Source organism: Calypte anna, chromosome 6 (genome assembly GCF_003957555.1).
Source record: "Calypte anna isolate BGI_N300 chromosome 6, bCalAnn1_v1.p, whole genome shotgun sequence".
Classification (NCBI taxonomy): domain Eukaryota; kingdom Metazoa; phylum Chordata; class Aves; order Apodiformes; family Trochilidae; genus Calypte; species Calypte anna.
The window spans coordinates 30,038,347-30,051,956 of record NC_044252.1 but is presented as its reverse complement, the minus strand read 5'-3'; the positions used below and the strand labels follow the sequence as shown (position 1 = coordinate 30,051,956).

General features: G+C 43.3%; 1 protein-coding gene across 2 annotated transcripts in view; it reads right to left on the bottom strand.

Annotated features, from left to right (window-relative positions):
• Window positions 1-13,610, bottom strand: part of GRK5 (G protein-coupled receptor kinase 5) — a 95,670-nt gene that overhangs the window by 5,566 nt on the left and 76,494 nt on the right. For both annotated transcript variants that reach the window (XM_030453381.1, XM_030453382.1), the window contains 3 exons: window positions 9,888-9,925; window positions 9,004-9,093; window positions 7,513-7,721 (listed from right to left, as the gene is read on the bottom strand). In XM_030453381.1, coding sequence (XP_030309241.1) covers window positions 7,513-7,721; window positions 9,004-9,093; window positions 9,888-9,925 — 337 coding nt within the window. The remainder of the gene's footprint in view (window positions 1-7,512; window positions 7,722-9,003; window positions 9,094-9,887; window positions 9,926-13,610) is intronic.

Genomic DNA, 13,610 nt, shown 5'->3' with positions numbered 1-13,610 from the left:
TGCTCTACATGCTGGTGAAACCCTCTGGAAATTACCTGTTGTCAAGTGTTTACAGTCAAAATAGAGACTGCTCCTTCTGCTTACTGCCAGTGAACACTTTCAAGAAGAGGTCTGACATGGCCTAATAACATATAGAGATGCATATTCCTAAGTCCCATGTGCTTTTTATATTTTTTTTCCCATATTACTCTTGTAAGAATAATTTTCCTGTGCTGCTTAAGCTGGATAACTTCACTCCTAAACTGCATTTCCCACTGTAGCACAGTCCCTCACATTGAGCCAACCCTTTGTGCTCATGGCTCTGCTGAACTCCAGGGCAGTTTTGTCCCTGGAGCCAGTGTTGGCAGCCACCCTCAGTTCAGCCTAGTTTGTTTTCAGAGACAGGCAGTGCACCACCTCTACCTGCTACAGCAAGCCTGGCACCTTTCCTGAGGACAATTCCTGGAGGAATGGAGACCAACTGAACTCAGCACCCTTGTTTTATTGGATAAACAGGTCCATGAATACAAAGGCAGGGGTGGTAGGTCCTAAAAGACCTTGGATGGATGGATGGATCTGCAAGCAAATAGTTCATTAGAAGAACAAAGTGCAGACTAAGTGGTGGAGGAGGAGACAGAGCATGTGGCCAATCTTCACCAAAATGCCTCTGCTTTTCAGTGAAGTGGGCTAAAAAAATGCATTAACACATCATTACTAAAAAGCTGAAGTGAGGCATAACTCTGAATGCAAATGACTGGTGCAAAAAGGCCACTGCTTGTGACAGGCACCTTTCTGAATGTACCACAATTTCACTAATTAGTTTTCTTTTTTTCCCCTCCCAGTCATCTTTGAGGCAGCTTGCATGATGCTCTTTTACATCGAGGAGGGAAAAAATCACTCAGAACCCACTGTAAAAAGGAGATTAAAAAGTCATACAAAAAATACAACTCTGAACACAGGCAGACATTTCAACTGCTTATTGAAGAGCTGCATAAGGTGTACAACAGCAAAACAGCCATGAAACTGACAAGTTTTTTGTCAGGATTTGGGGGAAAAGTGGACATTTAGCACTGCAACTTGATGGGGGAAAGAAGGAGGAGGACACCACAGCACTGACTGACAGGGGCAGCACGGCCGTGCCGTGACACCCATGCAGTGAACCCCATCCCACCCCAAACTCCCCGGGAAGAGGCGACCGAGGAGGGGCAGGAGGGGGACCTCGACCCACAGAGCGGGTGCCGTGCGCCGCGGTGCCGCTAGGGGGCAGCAGAGGAAAGGGCAGCGAGGTCCGGTCCGGTCCGGTCCGGTTCGGGGGATGGAGGTAACGGAGCTCCAGGGGAAGGATCCCGAGGATGAAGCGGTCTTGGAGCGCGGACTCATCCCTGGGGAAGGAGGGCAGTGGGTGCCCCGGAGGAGGGAAAGGTTTCCGCCTCACCTCCTCTTCCTCCCGACGCTTTTGCTGCTCCAAAGTGGGAGCCCCAGGGGCTGCGCAGAGCAGTGGTACCGACACCATCAGCAGAACCCCCTGGGACTGCGGGGTCTTTGGGTTCTGAGAGGGGCAGACCCCGGGAATCTTTCCCAGGTGTAGGTGGCAGCCGGGGCAGGCAGTGAACTGAGCGAAACCTCGTTTGGGAGAGCAGGAGGCAAATAAATAGCTTAAAATAAATTGTTTTGGGAGGGCCAGGGAGGGGGAAAGCAGCATTTCAGGGGCTCAGGTGGATAATCAGGTGAAGCCCTGCAGGAGGATGGGAACGGAGCCAGGTAGCTAAGGCAAGGGTGTCTGGAGATGGGGTAGGATTTCCAGCTCTGGGTATGCCCCAGAACCCTCTGGCCAAGTAACCAGAGAAGGTGGTGAAGAGGTTTTGGGGACAGAAAAGAAGAATCTTTTGCTCAGCTCTCTCTGCCTCAGCAGTAGCAGCATCAGTAGGCAGAGGAAACCGGAGGATAGATTCCTGATAGCAATGTTCCTTTCCTCACAGGTTCCTCTGCCTCTGCTGCTGCCTAGGTGACACCATCTGGTCTGACTGGGCACCACAACTGCCTGGTCCAAAAAGATGGAGAAAGAGTTGAAGAAACATCTCTATGCCTTGCCATCTGAGCACCCAGATTCCTGTGATACAGCACCAAAGTGACCCAGCTCACAGGAAAGATCTTTCTTGGAGCACTTTTCTGGAGCTTGCTTTCCCTGGGTGCAAGGAGGAAGGGATGTTTTGCTTGCAAACCCTTTCATGACACTCCCAGCTGTCATGGTTTGGAGGTAAATTGGTATTCTAACAGGATTCAGCCTACACAACTATAATTTCTAGTGAAGATATAATTTACTCTATTGTGGCTGGGCAGGGAAGACAAAAGTCCTTTTGGTCTTCCAGTCTCATGTTGAGAGGACTTTCCTGGCAGATAGAAAGAAGAATCTGAAGGCAGAAGGACCACGCTGAATACTCATGGCTCTGATATCCTTTTGGAAATGGCAGCTTGAAGCTCTCAGGAACACTGCTGCTGAGGAACAAGCTGTAGTAGGAAGGTGTAGATTTGGACTTGCCTGTAGGTGACAAAGGAGACCTCTGCAGCTTCTGCTCTCCAAGTCAGCAGTGAAGGGAAAAAAAAGAGGTCTGTGCAGCCAGTAACTCCTGGCTCTGGAGTAAGTGGGAAGACCAAGCTAATCTGGGAATTTAAAGCTGTAAATGTTCATGGAGTGCATGGCCAGAGGATAGCTGAGGACAGAAAAAGGCTGTCTAGGGGATTCCTGAGCTGTTCCATGATAAACAAGGGAGTATTTGGTAACCTCAGCTGGAAGAAAGAAGTCTCTGGAGCATGAATGCAGTTGGTTGTGGGTGGCTGGCCACTGCTGGCTGGAAGACACAAAAGGGAACAGTCCACTGGGAATAGGCTGGGACTGAAAGACCACAGAAAAGAGAAGATTCTTCTGCAAGGTCCTGCTGCAGGGGAGCAACTGCCTGGGAGAGTCCCAGAGGAATCCCAATGGAAAAAATATTAAGAAATTCATGGTGTTTGGTAAGATGTAGCTGCAGCCAGCTCTAAAGATGGAAAAAAGGTGAAATCAGACACTCCTTCTGGCTTCTGTTGTGGATATCAAGAGACAGCACAGACTTGAATATTTCCCAGGAGAGAAAGTCCTTCCTTTCTCCAATGAATAATAAATCTTGTACCATTTCCTGCAGCCCAGAAGCTTTCTGCAATAGTAAAACTGCAAAACAGTCCCAAAAAATGCATCCCATTTGGGAATCTCACCAGGGGAAAACAAAGAGGTAACAACTGTATGTTTTGAGTCATCTCTATACTTCTGTTTAATTCAGTTTCAAAGGTTGTATTTAGTATGAAGAGAGAGCAGAACAAAAGCAGCTACAGCAGGTTGATGCCAAGCTCTCCTGGGACAGCAGTGCAATGACCCAATCAAACATAATTTAAGTGTAATTCTACAGTCAAAGCCTCTGGAGAGTTCAGAGAACTTTAGATCTGAGGATGGCTTAGGCCATCCAACCATGCATGAAGTTGATAGGAAGCAGGAGAGCTTTGTGTACTGGTAAGAGAGGCTCCAGATGAGACTGGATGTGTGTGGAGGAGGGCAGGATTTAGTCTACAGAGCTCTGGGCAAAGCATAACTAGAACAAGACTTCCAAAGAAGAGTCCTGGGTAGCAGTGGTGAAGTTACATTAAGATCTTTTTCCTGATATGAAGAATTCTCTGATAGTTTCCTGTCACTCATTTGATCCCCACTGGGGATACAAACTCTGCATTGTCTAAGACTTTTTCCACGACTTTCTACAAAAAGAAACAACTGTTGTGAGGGTTGCTAAAAAAAGCCATCAGTCCCCAAAGTGCTGCTTTATTTATCTTCATGTGATCAGTCAGTTCCTATCCAGATCATACCATGTAATAAATAACTCCAACTCCTAAGATATTAGTCCTGAAATTATAGGAGGAAGGGAAACATTCTGTAGGGTAAGAGTGCAAAAAATTGCTTCTCATGAAAGGAGAAAAGGAAAATGGTAAACCCACTTCCACTGACCCAGCTGATTGAGTAGTTTAAGGGATCACCTAGATAAATTCCAGCTCTGAAGGAGAAGCAAGCAGAGGACTTTTAACAATTTTTACATAATAGAAGAGTGATACTGTGTTCACCTCTCAACTACTAAATGCTACAAGACAGTGGTGTGGGAACTGATTATGGAATCATAATCCATGATCTGATCTGTCCAACTGAAGAGTAAAACTCCTGAGGCATGGAATTAAGCTTATTGCAAAAGCTTACTACAGAAGAATATGTATTATTATTATTATTATTATTATCAATAGCAACTATAATAATTTAAAGAGCACTTTGGTGTATGTGAGGTGCCTCTCAAGACACAGTTATTCTCAGGCAGCACTGATAACTTGAAGGTGTCATGATGTGTGACCAGGTTGGTTTCCAGGGCTGAAAGCAGAGAGGAAGGATGAAAGCAGGCAGGAGTTGTAGCCCCATGGTGACAGAGTCCCTGGTGGAGAGTAAGGAAGAGGAAAAAAAATGATTTTAGGGAAAAAAGAATCCATCATCTTTTGGTTGGCTGGGGAGACACTCTGGGAAGGGAATAGAGATCAGAATCAGCAAGGAGCTGAGGCTGGAAGGTGCCTTTGCAGACTGTCCCAATCCTGCTGCTCAAAGCAGAGTTACCTAGAGCTGCTTAAGGCTGTGTCCAGCTGGGTTTTGGCTGTCTCCAAGGGTGAAAACTCCACATTCTCTCTGGGCAACCTCTTCCAGTATTTGACTACCTTCTCTAAGGAAAAGTGTTTTCTAATATTCAGAAAGACTCTTCTGTGTTTCAGTTTGTGCCCATGGCCTCCTGTCCTTGTCACTGGGCACCAAACCAAGAGTCTGGCTCCATCTTCTTTGCCTCCTCCAGTCAGAGATCCCATTTGCAGAGTAAAATGGGAGCTGCAGGAATAAAAAGCAGCAAGGAAGAGTCTGGAGGCCACTAACAGAGTGGCAGAAGAGCACATCAATATGGTCCCATCCAACACTGCTGACTTGAATGCACTTCAAGTCACATCTTTGGATGCAAAATTGCACTTTTCAGGGAAAAACATGCATGTGCATCAATGAAGTACAAATCATAACAGCAACAAACAAGCAGCATTTCCTAGAAAGATTGGGTTTTTTTTCACAGAATAAACACACTATGAAGTGGTTATGTTATATGGGAACTATGGGCTAGGAAGCTTCCCAGAAAGCCAGCTGCCCCTGTTCCTAATTACTTATTATTCATCTCTGTTTCAGTCCAAAATGAGGTCTGATTTATGGGAAGTGACATACAAAACGAAACATGGAAATATGGGATGGATGATGATTAATGGGAGCTATGATATGTGCCTACAAAAATGCAAAGGGCATAGACATCCAGGAGGGAAAGGTTGACATGGAGTGACACAAAAGGGTTTTCATATGAGTAAGGGGATAAAGACTATTAGGGAATAAAGCTATTAGCTCATGGAGCTAATAGAAGAGCAGGTTAGCATGGTGGAAAATATGTTATTCCTCACTCTTGCCCTGAAGAGGCCACTACAGGAAAGCCTTTTGTGGTGGATCTTTGTGGAGGCTGAAGTTAGATTTATGTACTGCAGATTGGTGCTTCATTTTGCAGGTATGATGGGTATTTACCTATAACTTTTTGTTCCTTTGTTAAGATGCTGATACAAAGCAGCAAAGTTCTGGTTTTCAACACGAAGAGCAAAAAGAATCTGAGGAAAAATATCTGAGGAATGGATTTTTAAAAATATCCCTTGATAAAATAAATGACTTTTGGATGGAAAACCACAAATGCCATCATGCTCAGTATCAGAAGTAAAGCTCTTCCATCCCTAAGGCACAGTAATTTTAATGCATTAATGCTCAGAAAGGACAGGGTTATCTTTGGATCCATTAAGAGTTTGCACAAACCACCTAAATAAACATGCCACATGACTGGACAGTGAAGCAGTAATGATCAAGTGGTTCAGGAATGATTTGCATATAGTTCTTGCTTCCCTGAGGCAAGAGATGGGAAGTTGACAACTTCCTGAGGTCCCTGACTCCCTGAAACCATAGACTTTATGGCTTGAAAGATGAAAATGACCACTGTCTGCTTCCCTGGCAGTGGTAAGTCATCTGCAGCACTATCCCATCAATGTTCCATTTAATTCTTCTCAGCTTTACCTTCTCACAGAGTTGGTTATTTCCATTCTGCCTCAGGCCTGCAACTACCTACAGAACAAGCAACGGGAATCTCATTTTTGCCTCATGACATTTTCATTTCATGCTGACAGTGGGACATGCACAAACTCTCTGCCACTCCAGCAGATGCTGCTCCTCACCTGGTGGGAGTTGAGAGATGCTAGAGAGGAGATGGCAGCCTGTTTGAGCACAGGAAATAGTCTGTAAGAGCCTGTGGCTGGCCCAGATCCTCCCACGACAGACTTCACTGGGGGGTCTGAATTGCAGATGGAGGGCAGTGAATGGCCCAGAGTGTCTATCAAAAGTGATGTCAGTTAATTACTACCCTGGGGATTCAGCAATGAGTTGGTGCACTGTGAGTTAATGACTTCCAGGCATGATACTTGGCAATAAAACCATTATTATTTTGCAAGGAGACTTCAGTGTCTCTTCATGAAGCCAGCCAACCCAAATGTTGTTCATCTGCTGTTTGCTTGCCTGTTGCACAAGATATTGGTGAAACTCTCACTACCTATTTGCTGACCTTTCTTTCTCTTCATTCTCTCCTGAGCAGTATACACAGATAGGACATTGTCTCCAAAGGACACTTCACACTTTAGCAAACAACATCAAGAAAAAGGCCACATCCCTTTCCAAATTACAGTTCAGCCTTCTAAAGATGGATGTTGACAAGACAGTGATGAATTCAGACACAGCTTTGAGATTTCTCAGAGGATTTGAGGATTTCCATTGTCAGACATGGCTATTGTGCTACGAAAATGACTCCCAGATGAAGGACTGAGAAAACATTTTAAAGGACAGCTCAACAGTATTAAAAAAATCTGGATACCCTGGCACCCTGGGGGAAAAGCTGCTAACAAAGTTAGTGAGATGGGGTGGGACAACATTTGAGTGTCACAATAATTTCATTGCATAATCCTTGTCCTGCTTACCCCCAGCTCTCACCAAAGACAATGGAAACATGGGGTTTTTAGTTCCTTGCAGGAGATAATCAGAGTTTTGCATCACCAAGTCTTTTTTCTACAAGATTATAAAAGACAGAAATGTATTCTTGACTGCAAACTAACATTCAAAGTCTCACGAGAACAGAGACTGCTCCCTTGGCCATAAAACTTTGGAGGGGACTCAAGATGACTGTGATGAATCTCATGGAAAAAAAAAAAAAACCAAGCACAAATAGACACAATTTGAATGCACAGAGAATGCAGTCATCCCATCAACAGATGAGCTTGGTTAGTCCTTGACTGGGCAGCCCCTCTATAGTGCTGCTCAGGCCATGCCAGTTTCCTACTGGAGCTGCCACACTGGGCTTCCCAGCCCCTTACCATTTTACAGATGGACTTGGCCTCCTCAGAGAATTTATGGGAGTACACTTCTTCTGTCTCCAGCACCCTTCTGTCCACTTCTTCCCTCTTCACCTTCTCTTTCCTCCCACGAAATGGTGATTGCCCAGCAATCATTTCATAGATGAGACAGCCCAGCCCCCAATAGTCAGGGCTGAGTGTGTATCTCTGGTTGTTCAACACCTCGGGAGCTGTGGAGGACAAAGGGGTAGCTGGTGGAAATGCTTGATATTTACATGGGTGAAAAATGTACCCAAAAATGAACAGTTCTGCAAGTTCCATTTTGATGACTGAATACCCATGGGCAGAGAATGGCAGGTAAAATATAAAAATATCTCCTGGTTTCTGCTGATGACATCACAGAAAATGAAGCATGCTATGTGCCATGTGTTTTTCTCTGCATGCTACATGCTGTGTGCATGCCAGCTCCTGACTGCCCTGCCAAGGCAGAGCAATTGAAAAACACAAAAGAAGTTGAAGCAAAGTATTAAGCAGAGCCCTGATCTTAAGAGCCCTTCCAGATTTCTCCATTTAGGGAAGAAATAACACACAAAGACATATCCTGCAAACAGCACTGACATTTCTTCAGAAGCAAATTCTGTCTTTTTGGTCAATTTATAACATGTTTTTTCCCCCCTTTAAAAAACATATTTTTTTTTTGTCTTGCAGCCATCCAGTGTGCTTTGGGCATATGGTCATTGTATTGCTGGCATCCTCACTGCCAGGCATGGGTACAAACACAAACATGCACGTGCTCACAAGCACAGTCTTAGCATGCACACAAACTTACACTGAGATAAAAAAATTTAGAAAAAAATGTAGAAATGACAACTGATTTGCTTGTTTTCATCAGTCTCCATATGGTGTAACAGCAAGTTTTTATTTAGTCAAATAAGCATAAGCAATTTTTATTCCAAATATGCCCACCCAGAGAATGCATGAAAAGAATTATATTGAATTTAGAAAACAGATCTAGTTAAAGCTTGGGGAGGAGCTGGTTTTTTACCACTGTACAAATCTCTACTCTTCTTTTGTGCTGCCTTCCCTGCATACAGGGGTAGACTCAAAATAACCATGGTCAAGTTGACCACAGGTATGAACTTCCCCATTTGATCATAAACATACAAATACATTTTAACTATCACAGAAAGTAGCAAATAGAAATAAACTTTTCTTCTAGCATAACTCTTAAAATAAATCAACACCTAAGATCACTAGAATCCCAGTTGCTGTCTCCCCTTTTAATTGTCTTTGCTGATTTCAGATTATAGACCAGTCTCATTAAGAGCTGTTATGGTTTTGCCCACATCTGATTTCCACTTGCATGACTTCTTGGTGGGTAGCTGCAAGGAACCAGACCCAGGAATAATTTTAGTCTTTTTCATCAGTTTATGTGGCAGAAACATGTCTCAAACTCAAGTAAACTCAACAAATTGTAGAAAAAAAAAAACAGATGAGGTACTGAGCACTTACCCATATATCCTACTGTCCCTACTCTCCCACGGATTGATTCACCCTGAGGGATTTTAACAGCTAGACCCAAGTCAGATATTCTAATATGACCTGGAAGGAAAAAAAAAATGAAACCAAACAACACAAAGCAGATACAATAATATCCAAATTAGTGCAAAACGACAACTGTTGCCATTACTACAATACTCTTGCAATTTACTTTGCAAAGATTTTAAGAAAAGAGTGTTCTGAATTGCAGCAGTTTCATTGATAAGGAGAAGAGGAATTATTAAGAGCTTTATAATGCAGTGAAACTAACTTTAATGGTGAGGCTACAGACTAGAGTGGCTCGTGTTAGCTATTTTAAAATCAGCTGAAAAAAAGGTAATGAGGAGCATGCTGTGGGGAAGTATCTTGAGCTGATCACAGGAGATGGATGGGCTGACATAATTCTGTGGCTCTGATGGCTGAAGTGGCTACATCTGGTCTGTAAGTCAGCAGGAGATTTGATTATCAGTGCCTCCAGCAACAAGCAGGTACCTGGCTTTGCAAAAACCAAGATATGGTTTAGCAAAGGAGGAAAGTACTTTAGAAAATGGAGCAGGGAGCACAGAATTAGAAATCCCAACTTCCTTTGTGTTGTGTCAGCTTTGGAACAACAAGGATGGAAAAACAATGGGAAAAAAGGCAGATGCCCCCTGGGAAAGCTGTGTTCTTGAGGGCAGATCCTGCTGAGCTGCTTCATGGGGAGCTCCAGCACTTCACCCACCCCAAGACAGGAGCATTAGTGTGGGTTGAGCCTCTTACTCACTTCAGAGCATTATTTGTCCTTGTGCAATGTATATCCTAAAATGAACTTAATCTACTTTACTGTGAAAACATCTCTGTAAGCCTCTGAGACTTACCATAATCATCTAGCAGGATATTTTCTGGCTTCAAATCTCTGAAAAATGAAGGATAGGCAGCATTGGTATGAAGCTGGTTTTGATAACAGAACCATACAGCAGTATCTGAATGCATTTATTACTCGTAATAAACCAACTGAGTGTCAACTCAGACAGCAAGGAACTCATAAAACCAGTACCACATTCTATAACTCACTTTGCAGATAGACTGAAGCCATATGTCTTCTTCTAAACTGGAGTTACATTTTTTCACTAAGCCAAGCTTTTAGATCCTAATCCACTCTATAATGGACTCATCCATCCAGTCCTGTGAGCCCTGTAAACCAGACTCTATAGTCTGTGTGCTGTTACAGCTCTGTGCCATGTTCTAAAATCTGCTGTTAAAACCAAAAATATTGTCAATTTTAAATCCTTTCATTTGCATATGAAAATGGCAATCTGTTAGGCTCAAATTTTCCCTTCTTGGCATCTGACTCAGACCAAAGATGTGAATGTGTGTACAGGCACTTGTGCACATGTGTAATGATTTCAGCAAGTTTGGAAAATGAGGGGCAGAGGGAGGAATGCTGTGCCCAGATTAAAATTCTTCTTACAAACATTTGTGAAACTCTAGTGCCTATGTGGTTTGGAGCAAAGCCATGAAAATTGGCAAGGTGGTCACTCTGATGTCAAAGATGTGCCTTTTACTGCTCCAGTGAAAAAAAAAAATAAACTCCCAAATCTGGCCCAGTTATAAACTTCAGGAAAAAAAAAATTAAAAAATCTCAGTTTTCATATATTTAGCAGGACTTTGGCTGGTCATTCTTCTAAAATGTACCAAACCCACTTCAACACTTGCTGTTCCAGATGCTGCCCAGACCAGCCACAAGTCCCCTCTCTTGACCAAGGCTGTTTTCCAACCCTGGGGAGCTGACTCCACCTTTGCAGCTGCTGCTGCAGAGCCTGGATGCAGTGAGCTGCTGTCAGGAGGGCTCCTTCCCCTCCTCCCTGTGCCACAGAGCAGGGATGAAGTTCTGCTGCTAGTGCAGGGCAGGAATGAGACCAGGCTGGGACATGGGACTTGGAGATGTCAGTGGGAAGACAGGGACATAACTGGGCATAATCCTAGAAGGGTTGTGCTGCTGCAGGAGCCTGAATAAGGCAGCAGTGCAGCTGGGTGAGCCAGGGAAAACCATATTGCTGCAATTCACAACATCATGCCCTGACTGTTATCTGATTGACTCCTGCTCAAACACTGTGCTCTGCCTGGTGCAAATCCAAGAAGTGCTTGGCCTCCTCTTTTTTGAAGGCTTCCTTGCATTTGTGAACCAGCTTGATTCTGTTAAGCTTCCCAGCAAGACACATTTCATTTTTGAAAGAGCAAAGAGAGGGGAGTACAAGAGAAACCCCCACACTAGATCAGTGCCTTGCATAGTCAGTGCAAGAACCTGCCCTGGGTTTCAAGCTGGACCATTTCAGTGTCAATGAACTGTCCTGGGAATGGACAGAGGGATTTTATAGTTTTAACAATGCTGACATTAAAATTTAAAAACTAGCCTGTTTTTTATTTACTATTTCAAGCAAGAACATAGAGCACTTTGAACAATCTCTTCTTCTTTCTTGCCTCAGACTTTCCTGACCTCTCAAGAAAACCTTCACCAGGTACCCAGTGGCACCAAGCCTACTTTTCAGATAAACAGCACTGAAATATGTGAAGGGCAGCTGAATGCTGAGGAGAAGCTGTGGTTTTGTTTAACATATCACTGTGGGATTTTTCTGCCTATGGGCAGAAGGCTTCCAATGCCAGAGCAACAAGTCAAGGGCATTTCCTATTTATTTTTTAAAAATTAATCTTAATCCCTTAAGAACTATTTCTTTGAAGATCTCAGACTTCATTACTTACTTGATCTTCTTCTCCAGCAGTTATTAGTCCTATTTAAAGATACAGCTATGGCCAAATGACAAGAACCCTGCATGCAAGTTGGGAAATGTCTTGGAATGAGAAAATGAGAGAGCCCATGAGAACTCTAAGAACAGCAGCTTAGTCCTTACAGCCCTCTGTGATTCAGGGTAATTAGGGCAGTCTTTCCTTCCCCCCACACATCAGTTGTGATCTGATTTCTGATTTTAGGTTTCTCAGAATCAAGGCTGCCTTCCTTTGCATGAGTGCCACAGAAGAATCTGATTTCTGTCCTGAAATGTCTAGGAGAAATAAAACTCTCCAGTGGACACAGTTACATGTAATGATGCTTTCCAGTGCTACAGCTTCAAATTTGTAAACCAGCCTTGCCTGAATGTATGGAAACAGAAAGAGCTGGCACTGTGCCCATGCCAGAGAGGGGATGGTCCATTGTTTGGGTCTACAGGACAGCACAAACAACCCAATTAATCACTGTAGACAGGGCTTCACTCTATGCTTGGGTAATGCCTAGGACAATGAGATCTTGGTGCTGACTGGAGCTTCCAGGCACAGCTACAGTATATAGATAAACAATGTATATGTATTATATATACAACACAGACATATAATTGAAATATATATATATATTTAAGTGTATAAATAATCTGAGAAGAACCAGCAGCTTATTTTGTTTGCCTTCCATGAACAATTGACCCGTTGACCTTTACTGACATGATGCAGTTGAGAAATGCAATGTTAAGTGGCATGTTTAGGAATGGAATCCTGAATGAGATAAATCTGTCTCTGAGCCTGGTTGTTCTCTCGGGTCACATCTGCAGCGTGCGTCACTGGCCCAGGAGCTGGGGATGCATTTCTCTAGAGCAGTGCTTTGCTCAGAAGCATTCTCTTCATAGAAAATGCAATTAAGTCTGAGGAATAAGTGGTTTGCAAAAGAATACTTCACTTTGAGAAAGTGGTAGCATTTAGATGCTACATTTTATTGACCTGTGTAGCACTTCTCGTGGGTCCCAAACCACGTTGCAGTGTTACAAATTAGGGGCCTCTGCTCCTGAAATCCTGCTAGAAAATGTCACCTAGGAGGATAAAACATCATTCATCACCAGAATGAATGTGCCATCTGAGGTGTAAACTAGTAGCTCTCTTAAGAGGAAGATGAAAACAGCTGCTTAAGGAAGTAGGATGCCATTTCCTTCAGAGCCATGTACTGTTTTAGGTGGCCAGATCTAATTTATTAGAAAGCAGTATTAATATGGCATTTTCCCAGCCATGTTATGAATGTACCAGCCATTTTCATCAATAAAATATGCTTGTGATCTAGTACTTTTTTTAAGGAACACTATAATACCTCCTAGAACTTTTTTGAACATCGTAGGATGTTTTTTTAAAGAAAAGGGAAGCCAAACATGTCACTCCTTATTTGATTTTTCAATTGACATTAAACACTTAATTCAATTTTTTTCCTTGGAAAAAAAAAAAAATCCTTCTTGGGCCAGGGCCAACTAAAGCAGCCTGTTATCTGTCTGCCCTCTTTATGCCAGCCAGCAAGATCTGAGTCACAGTGAGGCAAACCAAGTGGCAGTTTGCTGGAGATCTCCTCCAAGGAGCAACATTATCATAATTTCTATGTACACAAGCATATGCACAGTGCTTATTAGAGGTGGGCAAACCAAATGATTTAAAGTGTGGCTCAGTTTTTTTAAAAATAACATTTAATTGTCTATTAATCATTGTCCTTGGAAGTTCTTTCATCAGTTTACAGGACTTCTGCTGTGAATGCCAGCAATGATGATGATTTCACAAGCAGGGATGATGAAGACAAACAT